Source organism: Anas acuta, chromosome 8 (genome assembly GCF_963932015.1).
Source record: "Anas acuta chromosome 8, bAnaAcu1.1, whole genome shotgun sequence".
In the NCBI taxonomy this organism is placed as follows: domain Eukaryota; kingdom Metazoa; phylum Chordata; class Aves; order Anseriformes; family Anatidae; genus Anas; species Anas acuta.
Genome location: NC_088986.1, coordinates 9,593,541 through 9,614,797, shown reverse-complemented (window position 1 = coordinate 9,614,797; position 21,257 = coordinate 9,593,541). Strand labels below are relative to the sequence as shown.

The following is a 21,257-nucleotide window of genomic DNA, read 5'->3' as shown; positions in this document are numbered from 1 at the left end:
CGTCACGGGGTGCTTTGGTGCTGGGACCCGGCAGGGAAACAAGCAGATAAGGCAGGAGCTGAGCCAGTGCCAGAAAAACGCCCACCTCGTGGTATAACACCACCAGCCAGCCAATTCTTTCTTTTTAGATAGACACAGAGATTAGGCTGCCTTAACGAGGCAGTAAAACGCTTTAATAACCAGCGAGGAGAGCTGTTAAAAAGTCCCCTGGGCTTTCCCCTCCCTGCGTGCCCCCCAAAAGGGCCTGGCCCCTAAGCGCTGTGGCCATTTAATAGCTTACACCAACCCTTGCGAGGAAATCACCTTTTCCCAGGGAGGGAAGAGCCTGGTGCCGGGTCCCAGGGTCTGAGGGGTGGCATCCAGCGTTTTCCGGGAGGAAAACGTTGCGATTTGGGGCTGCTGGAAAATGCACCCGAGCCGGCTCTGTGCTGCATACGAGCACCGGCTTGTCCTGCACCTCCCCGCCACCGCCCTGCCTCCGGCACCAGCTCGGGGATGGAGAGATAAGAAGGTCTCGGCATAATGGGTCCGAACGGGCTGGCAGAGCCCTGCTTTCTGCTGCCTTTGTGCTTTGTGGGGTGACCCAGGCACCCCGCTGTGCTCAGTGCAAGCGGGTGCGCCCGTGGTGCCGGCTGCGCTCCCTTATCCCCGTCCCTCCTCCCCGAACCCATCTGCCTCTGCTCATGAGGCTGCGCTGCAAAACATTCAGCGTGGGACCTCGGCGGAGGCTCCTCGGCATCTCAAAAATCCCTTCTGGCCCCCGCAGCAAATGCTCTGCCCATGCCTCACAGCTCCCGGCCCTCCCCGCTGCTGTAACCCTTGGTGGGGAGCTGCGGCTGTGTTTCGGCGGCAGGGCTGGTGTCCTGGGGAGGCTGAAATGTTGGCGCTGCTCTGAGCACAGTGGTGAACCCCTGGGGACACCAGTCCCGTATCCAAACTCCCCGGTCCTGCCTCTCTCCATGCTCAGGACCCCTTTGCATTCCTGGGTTTGGCAGCATCTTGGAGCAGGGACCCTTTCCCAGCCTGTCCCCAGCGTGTGGATGTTCCCAACTCGGGTTTGGATTTGGCCCTGGTACCCAAATTTCCCGTGGGCTCAGCTCTGCAGGGATGAAGGGACGAGGACGGGCTGTGGGTTTGGGCTCCCGGCTCGGTTCCCTGCCTTGTGCCCCCCCTGGGGAGGATGCTCCAGATGTGCCACCTTCTCCTCCCCTGTGACCTGTCCCTTAGGAAATGTCCCCCCTGTTCCTTTATGGGGCTGGGGACACCCTGCTCAACGCCCCCCCCAAGGGTAACACCAAAAGCTGGGTGATCACGGGCACCCCCTGGCCTTTTGGGGTCACCTCCTCACCACCTCCTGCCCACCAACCCCGCTCAGGTCCCCAGTGGGAGGGGAGAGGAAGAAAAATCTGCGTTGCTCCTCTGAGAAATTAATCTGCTTTTATCGTCTTAGCCCAGCCTGACCTAAAAGCACGCCTCTGTTGTTTTTTCCACGGGGCGTTTAAAGGGAAAATTACAGTAAACACGCTGCAAAGAGGCCGTGGGAGATAAGGACTGGGGGAAAATCAGCACGAGCAAGGGCTGCACGGCCTCTGGCAGGATTTCCCGTGCTGCCCCGCTCCTGGGGGCTGGATAGAAGGACATCTGCTGGATAGGACACCCCCTGCGAGCACCAAAAGCAGGAACAGCAGCGGGTTAAAACATGCTGGGTGCAGGCTGGGGACCTCTGGAGATGTCCCCGTGCTGCACAGCCACCCCTCGTGGTGACAGCTGGCTGTGTCCCCAGGGTGGGGACCCTCTTCTGCCCCATTTCATGTTTTTTGTCCCCAAAGGAACAGCACAGGAGGCCCAGGTGCCAGCCCTGCCCTTGCAGCTCTGGTGTGGGGCCTGCAGTGGGGACCCCGGGGGTGCAGCACAGTTTCTGCTGCGTTCTTCGCAGGACAACCTCGTCCTTTTTCCTTCTCTGCCACATTTTTGGGGTCCTGAGCCCCGTTCTGCTGCTCCGCCAGGCTCGTGTGGAGGGGTCCGGGCTTCAGGAGGCCTGGAAGGAGCTGGCGGCCACAGGAGGGAGCTTGGCTCCTTCCTTCACATCCCGCTCCGAGGACAGCGGGTGACACAGGGACCTGGCCACAAGTGTCCTGGGGGACCCCAATACCCAGCCCCATAATGCAGAACAGGCAGGGGAAGGAGGAGACCAGCCAGCCCAAACTACACCCTGTCCCCCTGGGACCCTCCCATGTTCCCCAGCCCACTTGCTGCCACCCCATTCCTGGGACCCAATAGGGCCGGCACCTCCCCAGGACCCCAAATCCTTCCTGAACGTCAGTGGATGCGTGGTGGGCCTAGCAGGGATATCCCTACCTCACAGGGAAGGGACACACACACACACAGAATTAGGGGAGCAGTGACACCCCCAGCCCACAGAGAACTGCCCCCATCTCCCCCCAGCACCCCCAGTAGTGGCACCACAGCCCCATCAGTGCTTTTGTGGGGTTGGTGAGGTCCTGGGCGAGGCCCTGGCCCTGCTACGGGGTGCCCCAGCTGCCTCAGGCCGGGCTGTTTGCCTTTGACCAGGATCAGGCCCCCAGGCGTATTTATTCATTTATTTTGGCCTCCCCCCACCCCCCGCGCCCCAAAGAGCTGGGTTGGCTGCAGGTGGGGCCCTGTCCATCTGTCTGTCCGCCTCGGGGGACAGACAGCACGGCGGGGGGGGACAAGGAGGCTGTGGGGGGCTGTGAGCGGGGATTTGGGTGGACACCCCCGTTTCTCCTTGTCTGCTGCCTGCTCCTTTGCCCTTTTCACCACCCCGTCCCCATAACACAGGATAAGGGCGTGCCAAAGCGCCGCCCGTCCCCTCCCTGCCGTGTCCCTCTTCCAGCTCCGTCCCCTCGGTGCATTTCTCCAGCTGCCTTTTCACAACTCACAGGGAAGAAAAGGAGGGCACAGACCCACGGGCAGCCACCGGGGTGGGACCACCGAGCCCTCCTGCCCCCCCCAGCAATGTCCTTAGGGCTTGGCACAGCGGGGACAGGGAGCACTTCGCCCCCACAGCACGGTGACAGCCGCCCCCTCTGCTTGTCCCCCTGTATCCCTGTGAGGGGTTCTGCGGGACAGCAGCACCCGTCTGTCCACCCCGACGGTCCTGCCGGTGGCGAGAGGGGACCACGGAGACGTTTCCCTTGGTCCTTCCCCATCCGTGCCACGCGTCCCGTGCCGCCGGTCATGTCTGCTGCGGCAGCTGGCAGGTCTCGCCAATGGCGATGGCCACGTCGTGGGGCTGGCGGTCCCGGCGCCGCGGCGCCTCGGGCCCCTCGCCCATCTCATGAAGGCTGCTGCTGATGCAGTTGACGTCGCTTTTGTTGCTGTTGTCGTCCGGGCTGGGGCCGAAGATCCAGTCTGGAGACAGAGGAGGGAAAAGCAGAAAAAGAGACCCTGGTTATTTCGGGGTGTCCCCAGAGTCGAAACCCAGCGTGCCCATTAGGAAATCCCCCATCCTCATCCTCCATCCCCATCCTCCGTCACATCTCCACCTCCAGGTGCTAACACCCAGGAGGGTCCCTCACCCTCCCACCACCCGAAAACCATTCTTTTGGCTTTTTGCCACAATTTTTTTATTTTTTTTTATTTTATTGCTTTTCTCCTCACTGTGCCGTTTCTCAAGCTGCCGCTTTCTGGCAGCCCTCCTGGCCCAGGCAAATGAAATCATGCTGCTAATCCTGAAAATTAAAACTAAGCATCTCCGAAGCAGGGCGTGCATCTGGGCTTCCTGCACGGGAAGGCGAGGTGCTTTGTGCCATGCCTCTGGCTGTCACAAATGGAGGTAACCGTGTGACATTCAGACGTGGCTGCAGCTGAAATAAGTAAGGCAAGATGGGCTGAGCCAGCAGCTGGGAGCTGTGGCAGGGGACACAAGCACCACGAGAGGGTGTCACGGCCGCACCAGGGCTTGGAACCCCCGTCAGGTGCTGTGGGGCTGCCCCGGGGACGTGGCTTGCACCCGGGGTGACTGGTTCCCCCAAAGCCCAGGGGTTGCTGCTGGATGGTGTTGTGACCAGGACATCCCCTGCAGCACGAGGGGCTGTGGTTTGGGGGAGGCAGGTGCTGCTGCTTCCCAAATACCTGTTATTTCTGGTGTGGTGAGAGCCCCAGAAATGGGATAAGCAAAGGTGGGGAAACCCAGGTGAGGGGAGAGGTGTCCTTGGGGCTGGGGAGGGCACAGTGGCGGTGGAAACATCTCCAAGGGGTGACCAGGATGCTCTCTGGGATGGATATTTGGTCCCCAGTTCCTGGTCTGACCAAACAGGGGTGGAAAGGGCGAGGGATGAACACGATCACAGCCACGTAGGGAGGAGCTGGGCAGTGTCCCAGGTGCGATGAGGGCTGAAGACACAGCTGGGTCAAAGCCCACCGCGGGGGAGCAGAGGGGTGGGTGTCCCCTGCCCCTGTGAGCACCTGGGCCAGCCGCAGCCCTCGCCTGGCGTGACGAGGAGCTGGCAGGCAGTAACGAGCTTGCCTCCCACAAATACTATTAAAGCCCTCGGCACGCTTTCCTTGACGTCAGTGCTAAAACTCCGGTGGGAGCTGGCCTGGCTGGGAAGACCCGGGGATGGGGAATCAGCCCAGGGTTCAGAGAGTTGGGTGAGGGGTCCCGAAGCATCCCGGGGACTGTAGGATGCAGAGGGTGTGAAGGCAGTGGGAGGAGAAGAAAATATTATTGAGCACCTGTGGGCAAGGGGAGGTGGCACCTGGTGGCCGGGTGGCGAGCCCCCGGGGATGCGTGTGGGCAGCATGAGATGCAAGAGCAGGACACGGCAGAGGTAAAGGGAGAAATGAAGGGGATTTTTGGGGAGAGCACTGGGAGGGCTCGGCAAAAGGCTCTCAGCACGTCCTCTCCCAAGAGGACGTCGCTGGCTGGTGCTCGGTCTGCTCCCCGGGTGCGTGCGGGCAGGATTGTGCGCGCTAATCCGAACCGCCGCTTCCCTGGGAATTATTTCTGGAGCCTGCTGGATCTAATTACCCGGTAATCTGCAGGAAGATGTAATTAGGCTGTCATTAGAGGGTATTTACTGCGATGCCTTTATGATTTGACTGTGTAAGTAAGGAGTGAAGTAATTACACAATTACACGTTATTTGTGGCCATTTGCGGCCTGTAGCTGCGGCGTCCTGCCGTGTGTGGAGGGGGGGAGCCGGGGAGGGCAGCGAGGCCCCGCGTGGAGCTGGCGGGGGATTTTTGGGATGGGGCTGGGGATGGGGCTGGGGATGGGGCTGGGGATGGGGCTGGGGATGGGGCTGGGGATGGGGCTGGGGATGGGGCTGGGGTGCTGAACCTCACATCATATGTAAGTACAAGTTAGAAATCTCCTATGATAAATGCTGCAGTAGGGTCTGTAACCAGCTCATGAAGGGTGCTGAGCAGCCGGGAGCTGAGGGACGGTGCTTACAGGCTGAAGGTAGGTAAGGCCCTTAGCATCATGATGGGTATTTCTCTCTCCATCACATAAATTTTTAGCACATGAGCAATGTAAAATGAACACAATTGCCACCAAGAGGAAAACAAAATCCTGTTTTGGAGCAAAGTCAACCTTCACGTTTACACATGGTCCAGCTAGGAAGCGAGGAAACCAGGCTGCAGCACTTGCACGCACACACAGGAGCCCCCCTAACAGGGGCCGGGCTGCAAATTCAAGGCACACAGGCATGCACCAACACCCCCATGAACACCCCAGATCAAAGAGAAAGGGACAAAGTGACTTTCCAGCCAGGCTGGGGGAGCAGCACCTGGCTCTCAGCCCCCTTCCTGCTCTCCCACGGGCGCCTGCTGGAGCCTGGCAGGGTGGAAGCGCGGCGCTGGGGGGGGATCGATGCGGAGCCATTGATCCAGAGCAGCTGGGGAGCGGAGATAGGGCAGCCCTGCTGCATCGGGAGCTGCGGGACGGCGTCGCTCCCTAAATAGCTGAGCGACGTGGCACAAAGTGCCCTGTGCTCCCTGGCTCGGTGCGAGGCAGCATCCCAGCTGTGGGACCCTGGGGATGCTGCGGGGAGCCCGCACAGCCACTCAGGCTGGTTTCAGAGGGCTAAAGCCCTTGTTCTCTCTCTGTAATTAGTTTGAATCTGACCCTATTAGAGGCACTTTCGCTCTGATGTTAGCACTGTGACATCTGTGCTGTGCTCTACGATAGGTGCCACAAAAACGGGGCTGGCTGCGACCTCGATAGAGCAGGGGTTTCTCACCGGGGTGAGAATTGGGGTCGGGAGAGGAGCAGAGGGAGCAGGGAAAGGGCTGAAATTGAAATGCAACCCAGCGGGTGAGATGTTCACGCTCCCCGCAGAGATGGAAACCAGCAGCGGAAGGGGAAATGTGTTAGATGAACAATCAGCCTCGTGCTCAGGTTGTATTTGCTTTAAATGGAGCTGGGTGTGAAAACAGCTGCTAAAAAAGCCCTGGTTCCAGCGCCGGGAGCAGAAGTGGCTCCTTTTTGGCAGCAGGTCCTGACCCACGGGTCTGCAGCGGGGCAGGAGCTGGCCACAGCCGGACAGATGGATGTCAGGTCATGGGTGTCCATCCCTGCAGCTGGACAGACACCCCAAAGGGGAAACTGAGGCAGGGGGGAGTGCCAGGGGTGGGTTAGCACCGATATAGGGGAACAGCAGCTCCACGCAGGGTCACCCAGCGGCTATTTGCAGCCACGAGATGTTCATGCACGATTTCTTTTGTTCGAGGAGACAGCTTCCTAAAGAAGCCCAAAAAATGTGGTGGACGGAGATAAGGCTGGAAAATGAAAATCCAGCTACTGGGCAAGAGGGCAAAGGAAAGAGAGACCCCGCCGCAAGGACAGCTTGGGGTTTTGAGCAGTCCTAAAGCCACCAACAGCTCTGTCCCCTCAAGAGCCTGCCCTGCCTCTGCTTTGGGACCATTCCCAAAGGAATTTGGGCAAGGTGTCCCGTAGGGATCAGCAAGGCAGAGGAGACCTCGGTTTACCTGGGGGACACGGCGGAGCACGGGCTCCCACGCACAGCCGCGGCTCCTTCCCTTGCAGACAGCGCCGTGCCTTCCTCGGGCATCACCCGCGCCGCAGTCCCCATGGCAACTGCTTTGTTTCCAGTCAAACTTTTTAAAAATTTATTTATTTTTTTCCCTTTTCTTTATTTTGCGTTTCAATAAGGGCGATTTGCAGCGAACCGCTGGGGCTGGAGGAGGGAGGGCGGGCTGATTCCCGAGGATTGCAGTAATTAGGCGCTCCCTACGTTGGCGACAGCCTTGTAATTTGCCAAGCCGGCACTTGCTGTCTCCGGCAGCTCCGAGTTAAGCTGCTTTCCGAAGGCTTCAGCCTGATTTGTCTTAGCCGGGGCTGATCTGCACTCAGCAGCCTTCCTCCTGCCACAGGGGTTCGCCTCCATCCCTGCACGGAGGCACCCGATGAATTTGGGGAATCCAGAGCTGGGGTCGGCCACTTTATTCCATCACAGCCTTTTCCCCGAAGCCTTGCTGCTGGAGCTCTCCCAGGGATTTTGCCCAGTGCTTTTTCTCTCCAGACACATCCTCGGCCACATCCTCGGTCTTTCCGGGAAGAGCTCCAGCTCCTCCCCAGCCCGCTGAGCATCGCAGCACCACTTGTCCCCCTGGGCTGTGGGGCCACCAACGAGGCCAAGCTCTCAATGAATTTTTTAAAGAAATGCCCACTTAGATTTCACATGGGAAAGGCACCAAGGAGCCTCTCTGCCATCCCAAACCGAGCACTTTTTGGGGTTCCCAGGAGCTGGGCAGTGCTCCAACCACCAGCCGTGCCCTGCGAGCTGCTGCTGAGGAGTCAAAACCATCCCTGACATTGCTGAGGGGATGCTTAAAGCAGTGATTAACTATTCACACTTTAATCTCCCCGAAACAGGCTCCAGCCCTTTGGCATCTTATTTCCATCTGTCTCTGCATCCCTCTCAATATGATTAGCACAGAAACGCTGAGCGCAGAGGGCTGAGCTGCTGCTGAGGGTATAAATCTGGGCAGTGTGTTAGAGCAGCTAATAGGCCGCCTTCTGATTTACTGTCCCCCCGTCCTTCTGTCCTGCCCCAAAAGTCGTTTTAAGCAAACTTATTCAAAAGCAACCCTCACCTCAAAGGCTGAGGCTCAGCGGTGGGGACAAACACGGCCTCACCTGCTCCCCTCCGAGGGCTGGCTCGTTGTAAATGGGCACAGAGGGCTAAATGGGACAGCCCCGGACACCGAGACTGGGACAGGCACTCAGCTGGGTTTCTGACCCAAATTTGGGGAGATGCCACCTCTGCAGGAGCAGGGATGGAGCCTGGCATGGGAAGCAGAGGCATCCCACCTGGGACAGGCTGCTTCCGACCAGACACGACGTGGGCAGCCCCCAGCTCTGTCCCTGCTCTCCCTCAACCCTGGCTTTGGGAATCCCTCTGCAAAGGCAGCCAAGGGCTTTGCAAGGGGCAGGACACCCCTCTCACCCCATCCCACGCAGAGGAAGAAGCCAGAGGTGCCCAGCGTGCTCTGCCCAAGGTCACCGGGGCTGCAGATAGCAGCGTGGGGGCACCTGCTCTGACCCGAGCGCCTCAGGGCAGGAGCGTGTATTTTTAGGTGTTGTCACTGCTGCTTACCTTCGTCGGGGAGGCAACGTTAAGTCATCTGAGCGGCAGATCTGGGCGATGTTACAGCCCCAGAAAGCTGCTGATTAAGTGTTAAATATAACACCTGAAGACTGTTTTTGTTCCCTCCAGCTGGGGGTGGGGGGGGAGAATGCTCTCCAGAGCAGCTCCCTGCCCTTTCCAGAGCTGAGCCTCACGCGAGATCCTGAGCTTTGTCCCCCTCCTGTCCCAAATATCTGTCCCCACACCGGGACCTCCTGCCTGAAGGGCTTCACCAGCAAGGAGCAGAAGCTGCTCACCGTGCAGGCTCAGTGTTCTGGGGGGTGCAGCCCCTGCGCCCCAGGAGCAGGGAAATAAAGGGGAACCATGAGTGACCACGGGGACTTTGCTCCAGATGAGTGTGATCTCCCTCCCACCACATAGAAGGAGCCAGGGGGTTTGTCCCTGGCTGGGGGCAAGGGGTGAGCAAAGGGGTTTCAGCCCCGATGCCCTGCAGGGGGACATCCTTCCCCAGGGATTTTAGGGCTCGGTGCCACCAGCCGTGCAAGCTATGGGGCAAACAGTGAGAGCATCACTGGGGGCTTGCACCGCTGCCTTCCCACATCCAGCCCGGGTCTCCAATGATGAGGGACCTCATCCGTCAGCACCAGGAGGAACCGAAAGAGCCAGGAGGCCAATTCTTAAAAAAAAACAAAAAACAAACACACTCTTCTCAAGATCATTTTACAGGGCTGTCACAGCAGCCCCAGAGGCTGTGATCGCTGTGCTAGGCGCTGTGTAGGGGAGCAAGGCTACCGAGCCGTGTTTCCTAGGAGTTTGTGGCTGCGCTGTGCCTACCACGGCGTTGAGCTCACATTGCAGGTTCCTTGCACAGCACACCGGCGGGCTGTGATCCCGTACCCAGCTATCTGTTGCCATGAAACTTCTCATCATAGGGACCTCTAATCCAAGCTCAGGCAAAGCTGGCCAAGGGGCTGGAAAGCATTCACAGCACAGACACGCTCAGGTACACCTTTATACACATGCACACGCATGCACAAGCCCAGTGTTTTTTAGGAAGGGGGTCCAAGGGTTTCCTCAAGGAAGCTGGCCAACATGCAGCTCAGCTGGGAGAGCCCAGCACACGGGATTAAGTCACACTCTCATAAATGTGCAAGGGTCTCAAACTCACCCACATCCAAGGAAAAGATCTGGCAGGCATTTGCACCAGGCTTTTTTCGCCCCAAAGGCGTGATGATGCCCACACTCACCTATAAAGTCGTGAACGAGGTCCTTGATGAGGTGCCCGACGATGGCGTACGCCACTGCCACCACCACCAGGGCTGCCATGAGAAGGTAGAGGACAGCCTTGGGCAGGGGGATGGCATCACGAGGAGGGGGTTTGTACTCCTTGTAAAGCTGGTCATTGTCCGAGTACGAGTACTGGAACAAGTGGTCCAGGCCGGCGGTGAAATTGCTGGAGTTCATGGACTGGCTGTTGGACAGGTAGCTGTCCTGCTCGGGGTCCTGGAGGACACTTACCACCGAGCTGGTGGTGGCTTCCACTTGCTGTACCAAATTCAGAGTCTTGTTGACGCTGGGGAGGATCTGGGAGAGGAAAGCGCTCCAATCTTTGATGGCACTGATGTTGCAAATGATCATAATTGCAGCGAGGAAAGAGATCTCCAAGCCCGAGAGATTTAAAAGGGAAAGAAACAGGCAAAAACTGCCGTGCTTACCCCGAACCATACACTGCAAACCAGGCAGAGGAAGCCTTGCTGGGGAAGGTTTCTCAACAGCAAATTCTTACCCGACCCGGTCGGGATGCGTCCGTGGTCCATCGGTCCTCACTCCGGGACAGGCGCACGGCGAGCCCCTAGGGGCACGGAGTTCCTTGGGAAACAGCAGGTGCTGGAAGGAATTTGAGCAGCAGCATTTTTGTTCCTCGGCTCCCTCTCCCCGACTCCGCTTGCTGATGAAACCCGGGGAGACGGGCTCCGGGAGGTGTTTTCGGTCATCCGGCAAGGAGACGCCAAGCTGCCCTCCTCCAGCTTCTCCTCGCGGGTACCTGTCCTTGCGGGGAGAGGAGCAGCGGGCCGGGGTGCTGCGATGTGCCGTGAGCAGCCGTGGAGAGACCCCCGAGGGGAAAGGGGTGGCTCTAAAACCCCAAAGTTCAGCTGCTCCCGCTGCGCTCCGGAGCCGCTCAGCCCCCGTCCTCGCCAGCCGGGCTCGCTGCAACTTCTGCCAGCATCTCCCGCTCCCAGCCCTTCGGAGCCCAAATCCCGGGTAGATAATGAACGAAGGGAGCCCGGCGCTGTCCGGAGGGCAGCCGAGCCTCGGCTTTTCCCTCGGGGACTTGTGCGAGGGAGCGGCTCCCGGATGCTCCGCCTGGCTTTCCTCCGCGCCCGGCTCCCCGCGCCCCCCCCCTTTGCTTCCCGCAGCCGAGCCGCCTCCACCGGGGGGCTCCTCCTGGGGTCGGGCCACCCCCCGACCCCTCTGTCCGAGCCGAGACAAAACCCCCCGGGGCTTGCAAAGCGGCTCCGGAGCCAGCGCGGAGCGCGGCCGGGGTGCGGGAGCTGCGGTGCCGGCAGGCGGGGCGCTGCCGGGAGGAGGGCAGGGGGGGTGCTGGGGGCAGGGGGGGTGCTGGGGGCAGGAGGGGTGCTGGGGGCAGGGTGGGTGCTGATGGCAGGACGGATGCTGAAGGCAGGATGGGTGCTGAGCCCTTGCACCAGCCCCCGTGCTCTCCCCCGAGCTCTTGCGCCAGCCCCGGTGCTGTTCCCCAAGCCCCTGCCCCGCTAAGTTTTGGGGTCAGGGGGATGCTGGCTCGTAGGGAGCTGAGCCCCCGGGTGTCCCGCTGCCTGGTGAGCTCAATAAGAGCCGGGCTGGTTGCTTCGGTGCTGGTTTTAAGCCTCTCCGGATCGTCTATGAATACGAATCTCCTTTATCCACCTCGGCAATGGGATTTCACTGGGGTGCTGGCTCCATTGGAAGGCACTGTTTTTTGTTGTTTTTTTTTTTTCAAACAGAGGGAATCTTAGAGAGGGCACATTGTCCGTCTGTATTTGGAGGTGAAAATAAATCACAGCCCCATTTTTCACATCTACTTGTGTGTGTGTGTGTGTGCAGCTTCACCGTGTAAGGAATAGCTGCCGGGAGGGCAAGGAAATCACGTTAGGCCTGAATGCAGCCAAATGGGGCTTCTGAGGAGTAATAGCAAAAGGTTTAAGGATTATCTTGTGCTACCAACCAGCTGCAGTCCCACCAGATGCATTTAGGTTGGGAGGGCAGAGAATGAAGTGAAACATCCCACCCTCACAGTGAGATCACAAGGGCTCAGGTGGGTGATGGATGGATTGTCCAGCCCAGGAGCAAAGGAAACGTGGAGGAAAAGGCTTTTCTGCCCCACCCTTGTACACAAGCTAGGTCCCAATGACCCGCCAGGCCAGATTTTATCTGTCCAAGAGGGAAAATGTGGCAAGATTTATTTCTTTACAGAAGCTCCTCAGTGCAAGGGGAGTTTTGAGCTCCACACAGTGGTGCCGTGGCGCAGCCTGGCATTTCCCCACTCTGGAGACACATCTTTTGGCTGGGGTCCCCAGGGGGAGAGGGCAACCCACGGGGCTTGCCAGCTGTCCTTGGGGCCTGACGCTGCTCTGAAGCTGTATTTCACCAGTTGCCATGGCACCACCAGCACATCAGCCCGAGGAAGGAGAGCATCCAGAGGGGCTGAGCCATCCCCATGGCTCGCTGCTACCCAGGGCTTGAGGTGCCACTGTCCCGGGTGGGTTCCCACCACCCTTTTATTCCCAAGTTGGGTTGAAGCCAGGTAATTTGGGGTTAGAGCCCTGGGGGCTGTGCTCAGAAGGAGCTGGAGAAGCACTTGGGGGACCCCCAAGGTCTGCTGCAGGCGTTGTGTTCATTAAAGGGCTTAGGATAATACCAAAACCCCTCCACCTCTTGTGTTTCCCTGCAGTGAAAGTAAAGTTGGCCTCTTTCATTGCCATTAATGCCCGTACCGGTTCAAAACGACTAAATAGATGCTTAATTGTTCATTACACACCCTCTGCATCTCCTGTCTGAAGGGGAGGCTTTATTTCCGTGATTACGATTTCCATCCCATTACGGAGGGAGAGAGCAGGGAGAAATATAAAAGAGCAGGTTTTAATAGCCTTATATTTCAAACCCTCTGTTATTAAAAAAAATGTTTGCATTTCCCGTGATGGCGGGAAGATTAAAAGGATTGCCATGGATTCCACTTAGGGAACATTACTAATGATTTCGATCAATCACTTTAAATAAAAATCACAATCTCTACAATTCCACCCAAATGCCGTTTGGCAGAGGGGTTGATTATGGGAGCAAAATGAATTTCAGAATTAGCTGCTTGTCCTAATGCAATTGGACAAATCGAATTTAGGGATACACACATAGACAATGACACACATATCTCATGCAGAAGAGCAGTGTTTTGGCCTCTGGGAACAAGAACAAATAATGTTTTAGTGGGTCAGGAAAGGTCCTGTCCCTCGTGATGGATGCTTAGTGCTTGTTTCGGCTATTTCCCTGGTATTTTTATTTGATGTCGTACTCTCTGCGTAACTCTAGTGACAGAACCAGTGTTTTATTTCCATGCAGGCAGGATCAATCTGATCCCTGGGATCACTTTGATGCCTGGTGGAGATGCCACGTGCCTGGTGGAGATCTGACCATGCTCCCAGCCCTGCAGCCGGCTGCAGCACCCAAGGCAGTGGTGGAGAGGTATCGGGGTGAGCCCTTCCTGCAGCACCTTCACCTCCTTTCTGTCCACCTGCATTTTGAGGGAGACTTTTCAGAGAACGTCAAACCACTTGGGTTTTACCTCTAAGCAGGATGGGGTCCACACTCACAGCTCGGATGCTCTCCCTGCACCTCTGGGCACCCAGAGCAGCACCTTCACCCCCACACCACCTCCAGACCCATCCTCGTGGTCCCAACATTTTGTCAGCCACCTTTCTGCATGACAAGAAGTCATGAAATACAGGCTCACCCTTGATTTCCAGTCCTCTCCTTTTGCCCAGTAATTTCTGCCTGAAAAAAAACACAAAACAAAACAACAAACAAGGAACAGCAGCAGTTTTTAGCAAATGAATCAGAATGAGCTATCTTTATCTATCTATATATAAAAATTACTTAAAACATTTTATTTTTTTTTAATCGTGTATTATTCATGCAGCCAAAGCTGAAGCAGATTGTAATAATAAATGCCACCGTGAACACGCCAGTACAGTGCCTAGGAAGGCGCTTCCCTGTCTGCTGTCTGGTAAACAAAGTGGGATTTTAACTCTGCAAGTGGCACCATCTCATGGCCAGCTTGGCTTATTCTCCATCTCTTCCCTACCTTAAAAAATGTCAGTGGATTTGAGAGGCTGAAGACGTGCACAGAAATATACCCCGTGTGAAAAGGTTCATGAGAGAGAGGGGAAAATTTCCCAAGTGAAAAACAACAGGGTAATTGTGGAGGTGAGGTGGGAGGAGGGAAATATGTGCTCTTTTTGCAGCCCTAGAAAGAGCTGCTTGGCCACAGCACAGATAAAAATAGCTGAATATTATTTACAGGGCTTATTTATGGGTAAATCTAATAGCTATTGGCAACAGAACAGAAAGGCATCATCTCAGCAGGTGGGAAAGCATTGGGTTTTCTGTGTCCGTGCCCTCTCCACTCACAGCTTGGCTGTCCCGAACCCAGCACAAAGGTGAGCCTGGGTGCTGGAGTCCAGCACCTCCCGAAGCCCCTTGAAGGGACCTGCAGAGAGAAGCTGCCAGCCTGTACATCTTCTACCTCCTCTGTGGTCCAGGCTGGATGTGTAGGGCAGGAGGAGCTGAAGGCACACAAACCCTGTTTGAATTTTTGGAGTCTCACAGGGCAGGGCTGGGGCGGGCGTCCAGCTGCTAACATGTGGGACCAGGAGGAAACTGTAAATGTCAACGAGGGCAGCAGGGAAGGTAGAAAATTCTGCAGAAATTTTGTAAAGCAAATAGAAAACTAACCTACTTTGCCAAAATACTTCCCCATCACAGCAGGAGGAACAGAAATAGAGCTCCCCAAAGGCTCATTCCCCTGCAGACCCAGCAGTGCACGTGTCTCCCCTCTGTCCCCTGCAGTCTTTCCTCCTGTGTTTCCACCTCCCAGAGCAAGACCTGCTTCCAGTGTGGGGCCTGCAAACCACGCTGGTGTTTGAGGTGTGGAGGAAGACCTGAGAAGTGCTGGGCTGGTTGATCCGAGCTGCAGCTGGGCTGCCAGGCGGGTTGCAAACACACTCCGTGACTCCTGATGGATCTGCCGCTGCAATCGGGAGGTGTTGCAGTGCTCTCTTCTGCATTGCAGATCGTGCTCCAGCCGTGCCCTGATCCTCACACCTTCCCTAGCCCTTGCCTGCTGTTTCCCAGGCACTGGTTCAGCTCAGCATCATGCAGGGCATTGCCTGATCCTCGCGCTGCTGCCTGCGGGGCTGTACCTGTGCCTGCAGACTGCCCCATTCACACCAGGCACGCTCACATTAAGGGAGCTAATGGCAGAAAGGGGCTGAAACTTTGCCCTGTGCTTGTTTTCTAGTGGGTAGTGTCCTAAAGGACATCTTGTGTGTCAAGGCAATGTGTGGAAATGGTGGATCACGGGTGGGAGCATCCAGCTGCTACAGGGAGGTGGGTCCTGGAGTATGTGAGAGGTGTGGACACAGCCCTCCTGGACCGAACGCTGAAACTGGATGGCAATTTTCCTCATTCAGGTTGGGCAAGATCAGCCAGCTCCTCGTGGTCTGCAGCAGCTCCAGACTGAGGGACGGGAGCACGGGGACTGAGGGACAGAGCTAGCAGAAGTCAAAGTATGGTACTTAACAAGTATGGAAGGGACTTTGAGCCCACCCGAAACCAGAGGTGTGGCTGTACCCACCTTATTATGTTGTGACTAAAGTGCTGCACGTTGTATTTTCCCTTCTAGGAGATGAAACCCCAGAGGAAGGCTGAATTAAGAGCAAAAATGAAATCCACAATGAGCAGGGGGTGGTTTTGTTGCATGGACTGTTAACCACACAGACATGGCTCTTTGACTCCTGCACCTTATCCCTGCAAAGGCATTAAAAGCCCACTGCTACTACCTTGGACAGACCTAATTTCAGGTCGATAGGTCCCATCCTGGACCACAGCTCCCTTCTCTGTCACCTGTACCGGGTGCTCCCAGCCCTCCCTCTCCCGCCCCAAGGCGTGCTGCAGGCTGACTTTGTGGCCTCAGACTTGTTTTGCTGTCGTGTTTCGCCTGTGCCTGCCTCCAGGCAGACAGCAGACTCGTGGCCCTCCATCCACTGCTGCTGATGATTTATTTCGCTGTCAAAAGCTCCAGGGCTTTCAGTCACTCTGGGGGTCAGTGGCTCCAACCAGGAGAAGACTTTGCAGTTTTAAGTTTTCTTTAACATGTGTAACAGCACCCAAAACACAAGTGACTTGGATTATTCTCTTGTCCAGCTCTGCCCAAGGTCAAAGCCAAGAACACAGAAGAGCAATAGGAAAGCACACAAAAGCCTTCTGCAAGCATGCACGCAGGGCTCCGCAGCACGAGTGTGGTTTTGCTCTCCCTGGGGCTCTCCAAGGTGAGCCAGGAGCAGCATCCTCAGGTTACAGATGGGGAAACTGAGGCAGGCAGCCACCAAGCAGGTTGCAAGCTTACACAAAACAGGGACTAGTCCTTCCTTGGCTTCAGTTGGCTTTAATTCAGTCACAGAAAGCCAGGTGAGGTGCCCAAATCCAGGCTGTTTCTGCACCGAAGGAGAGGAGCAGTGCCAGGAGGGAAGGGAACATGGATGCGGGAGCCAAGCCTTCACGAAGAGGGGAGGGAGAAATAGAGAGATCTCCTATCTGAGACCCCAGCATTAATTCATATGTTGATGAATGCCATAAATTAGATTGCAATCAGCCTGCATTCTCCGGGGACCCGTTCCCCGTAACGAGGCAGAGCCGAGCCTGTTCCCAACCCAGAGAACTTCTGGAGACTCCGAGCGCAGCTCCTTCCTTCCCCGCCCTCGGTAAATAAATAACGTTTGAGAAGAGGAAGGTATTAGCTGTGAATGGATTTTAATTGAAGCAATGGTAAATTCGTTTCATAATCTTTAATTAGCAGAGATACTCGCTGGAAATGTAATTTAAGGAAACTTGCTCCTTCGGTTGGAAGGCCCCGGTGATAATGCACGGAGGCCCAGGATGAAGGCACTGGCTCACAGGGCAAAGCAGCAAGAGCAGGAAAAAGGCCTCACATGTCTGTGAGACTCTGAAACTAAAATACCCCTTCTGGAGACCCGAGTGAAGGTTATCAGCCATGAGCAGTGGTAAAGGACAGCTTGGGGTGCAGAGACACAGGACGAAATGACAGTGCTTGCTTCTCTGCTTGTCTTCTCTCTGTTCATGCTCCACTTCTTGCCTGCTTATGCTGGGATGGAAACCAGCTTCCTTTCATCTCAATTCCTAGCAGAGCCAGACTCGTCCCAGCAAAGGGAACATGGGCCGGTTCTTCTCCTGGAGTCTGTTGACACACTGCTAGAAAATCCAATTACTGGGTGAGGAGGAAGGGGAAGAGCAGGGATTCTGCCTTCCCATGGTGAAAACTTCACGGGGTGTCACTGAGAGAGCAAATTGTTGGTGCTAGCAGGGAGGAATTAGCCTGATGCGTGAATCCCATATTGAGTTTGTTGAGGCAATCATGAGAAAGATCATGGTAATCTGTGGGCATTTTGCAAGGAAGCCCAAGAGGAAAATGCAATGTTCTCTTTAATCAAATGTGGTCTTCAGGCTTGGTGCTGAGCATGGGAAACACATCCCCAATGCCTCAGTTTCCCCTTGGAAACAAAGGAATCTTAGAAACATAAAGTCATTTATGTTGGAAAATACCTTTAAATCACCAGGTGAAACCATCAACCTAACAGTACCAACTCTGCTACTTCTCCATGTCCCTAAGCACCACGTCCACGTTACATATGGTTGGAGAGGGGTAGCCCTCAGCACCCTGTCCCTGTCTCTGACCACCTGAGTGTGGGCATGGCGAGGTGCCCCAAATCTGCGTTGTGCAGAGGGAATGGCACTTGTGGGTTGCTGTCTACAAGGAGACCTTGGTTTGTGGTGGCCTTAGAGCACCCCTCACAAGACCCAGGGATGGGCACTGTGGGGATGGATCTGTCCAGCCTCCCTCACTCCCACAAATAAGAAAAAGCAAGACCAGAGCTGAAAACAGAAGCCTTTCTGGACCCAGCAGGGAGCTCCTGTTTTCTTTCCCCTTCATTAAATACCATGTTTTCCTCTAATGAAGGGGCCATCCAGAGCAATAATGAGACTCTTCTCACATCTCACTGTTTCAAATGCCACTTCCCCTTCCCTTGCAGAGACAAACCCAGGCTTCAGCAGCTCCGAGGGCGGGCGCCTCGCTGCCACCTCACCATTTCCCTATCAAAATAAAAGCAAAATTAGTTCCCCAACAGGAATCACAAAGCATCCGTGCAGGTGGTTGCTTCCTTCATCCCCTACCTCCACGGTGCCTCCTTCCCATGAGCTCTGCCACGTGCTGCCTTGCAGGGAAAGGTGGCTCAGGAGGAAAATGCACTGGGTGTCCCATCAGTGCCACGTGTCTGCCCCTCGGAGCTCCTTGATTTTGCTCGGGACATTGCAGCCTGTGCCGTGAGGATGAGAGGGGATGGCAGCCCCTCCAGGAGTGGCTGCACAGACACAGCGGCTGGCCTGTAAGTGTCTCCTCATCCATCATCAACGCGGAGTTCAATTACAGCCTATTAGGGTTTTCTCGATTTGCCAGTTAATTAATAAAATCTGCATCGCAGATGAGTTCTATTTACATAAGAGCTGAAGGAGGCAAGTCTTCGTCTTATTTAATAGCAGGGAATATTCAGATGTCAGATTAACTCCTTGCTCTCGGTGCCGACTTGTTGTTTACTCGGCTGTGTTTTAAGGATGCTCTGAATTCCCACTTTCTTACTGCGAAGCAGAGGCGGTAATGGGAACTTCATTTTCCCGAGCACTGGTTGTTTTATTAAAACAACTTCCAATAAGCTGCAAAATCATTTCTGTATGAAGGTAGGAGTCCCCAGCTAGAACAAGAGGTGCCTAAAGGGGCAATGACAGAGGCCTATCATATTATATCACAGAGGGAAAGAAGATCACTGTCTTTTCCTCATAATTAGGTGCTTCTGAAAGTGAGCAATCAGCACACTTAACACCGACACAAGAAAGTATTTTTTTTCCATGAAGAGCAATTGAATTGCCCAGCCCATTTCCACAGGATGCTGTGGAGGCTGGCGCGAGTTCAGGGAGGGATTAGACAAAGCCGTGGCTGCTAAACCTCATGAGATGAATGCAGTTTCTGGCTAATGAAACCCCAAACCACACACCACCAAAGCTGAGAAGTTTGAGTCAAGACCACTTTGTATGTGCCCTGTTTCTGATGCTTTTTATGCATCTGCTGCAGCCACTGAACAGGCTGGGTGTACCTTTGGTCTCAACCTCCTACAGCAATTCAGCTGATAATTTGGAGAAAACACAACATGGGCCCCTTTGCTTCCAGAGCTGGTGAGAACCAAGGAAGACCCAAAGCCCCACTGGGATGTAAGGAGATCTTGAGCAGCCTTGGCTATTTATCTGCATTTGAAGTCCCTAAGTAACTGATTAAGGTCAAGATGCCACCAGCCAGCCTGCCATATGGAGTAACACAGCGTGGGAGAGAGCTTCCCTCAGGACACGGTTCACATCTGACCTTTGTTTGCTGGTGCCTCAGCATTGTCCTTGCCTGATGAGCTTCTTGGAGGGCTGAAGAATTAAGAGGCTGTGGAGGTGCCAAAAGAAATCAGGGAATGTGATTGGGAAGGAAACCTGGGAAATGAACCTTGCTTTTTAATCAACATACCAAGCAAAGCAGGGCTAATCAGCATTAATCAAGTAGAGCGCTGTTGTTAGCTGGAGGCCCTGATTTAGAACAGGGTGCTCTACTAATGGCCCAGCAGGGGAGTTTTTCCAGCTAGAAATCCCTTGCCCGGGACAGTGATTGATCTGCTGAAGATGCATTGATCTGCTTTCCCAACTGCACAGCAGCTCGGGCTCTGTAATCATTTCTTCTTTTTCTTTTTTTTTTTTTTCTTTTTCTTTCAGCAGAAGTGCTGGGACATCTCCCTGAAGGAGAGTCCCACGGCAGCAGCCACAAGCCAGGTGATAAAAACAACATCCTGCAGGATCCAGGCGTCTTTGTTTTCATCATGCAGCCAGCCCGTGGGCGTGCGTGGCTCTGCCCTAGCAGCAGCTGTCATCCTGCAGGCTGAAATGCAGAGGCTTCAGGAGCAGGAATTCCCCCGGAGAGCAGCCACCATCCTGCTGAGGTGCTCTGCAGGTGGTGAGGGGGAGGCTGAGCGTGGGGATGCTGAAACCAGTTCCCTGAGAGGTGCCTTCAGCACTACTGGGGTCTACCTAGTACTGAGGGCACCGTCCTGCATTCACCCATCCTCTCTCCTGGTATTCATGCTCCTGAGCTGGGCACAGCAATGGGGACAGGCAGACCAGGACCTTCCAAATAAGGCAAATCCATTTTTTGGAGTCCTCATTTCATTCAATTAACCAAAGCCTTCCTGCTTTAGCACCCCCAATGTTTGAAGTGTCAGGCATGAAAGCAAAGGGAAGGCAATCAGACATAGTGAGGCCTATTGGAGATAATTGCACATCACCAGAGTGATGCCACCAACTTCTCTGTGATCTTTTCTTCTTCCTGAGCAGCAGTGGGCTGAGAAGCAGCATCTGAGGAAGGCGTGGAGAAAAAAAAAAAAGCAAGTTGGGAGGCAGGCAGGCAGGCTCAGCGCCTGCTGGAGAGGATGGGAGGCTGTGAGGCTGTGAGGAAATTACTGAGAAGATCAAGTCAAGCTCCTCACAGGGGTCACAATGGGAGAATGAGTAGTGATGAACACCAGCTGGAACAGGAGAGGGTCAGACTCTTTCTTTTTTATGTATCCTCTTTCTGTGGCACGTGTTTTTATCCATGAGGACAGTCAAGCAGAGGGACAGGGCCCAGAAGGGCCTTGTGATCCCTGTCCAGGCTTTAAGACCTGGCTGGACAAAGCCTTGCACAACCAGGTCTGACCTCAGAGCTGAGCCTGCTTTGGGCAGGAGGTTTCCAGGGATTTGCCCCCAGTCTTCTAAGGTTGTCCCCAGGTGCTCTCAAGGAATTCCCTATGTGGCTTTCAGGAACATCTCAGGATGTTTTCCAGGAATCTGCTAAGGAGTTCTCTATGAATTTTCATGTTGGTTTCTAGGAATCTTCACTTTGCTTACCTGGAGTTTCTCCTTTGGTTTGTTTATTTATTTATCAGGGGATTTTCCTGGAGTACTTCCCAGGAATTTCTCAGGTTCCTTCCAACTCACAGATCACTATGTTTCTAGGAATTCTTATATTACTTTCCAGGGCTTTTTATGTTTCTTCCTAGGAATTTCCACATCGCTTTCTAGAAATCTCCTCTTTGGTTTCTAGAAATGCCCCGTGTTACTTCCAAGAAATTTCTCACATTACTCTCAAGGGAAGTCCTAGCATGCTTACCATGCATTTTGTAGATGTTTTCTCAGGATTTCCTAGGCTCTTCTGTAGGAATCTCCCCTTTGCTTTCTAGGATTGTCCATG

The 21,257-nt window shown here is 55.1% G+C and overlaps 1 protein-coding gene across 1 annotated transcript; it reads right to left on the bottom strand.

Annotated features, from left to right (window-relative positions):
- Positions 1-2,587: 2,587 nt before the first annotated feature.
- LOC137860094 (uncharacterized) lies at positions 2,588-11,087 on the bottom strand. The gene is made up of 2 exons (XM_068689899.1): positions 9,847-11,087; positions 2,588-3,393 (listed from the first exon to the last, which is right to left on the bottom strand). The coding sequence occupies exons 1-2, from the start codon at positions 10,322-10,324 to the stop codon at positions 3,218-3,220; spliced, it is 654 nt and encodes a 217-aa protein (XP_068546000.1). The 5' UTR covers positions 10,325-11,087; the 3' UTR covers positions 2,588-3,217.
- Positions 11,088-21,257: the final 10,170 nt, after the last annotated feature.

Bases quoted from the DNA above. Each gene is read 5' to 3' on its own strand.
- LOC137860094 (XM_068689899.1), bottom strand. From the start codon at position 10,324: ATGGTTCGGGGTAAGCACGGCAGTTTTTGCCTGTTTCTTTCCCTTTTA. The intron at 3,394-9,846 runs GTGAGTGTGGGC...CTCTGTCTCCAG, and splicing joins CCTCGTTCACGACTTTATAG to ACTGGATCTTCGGCCCCAGC.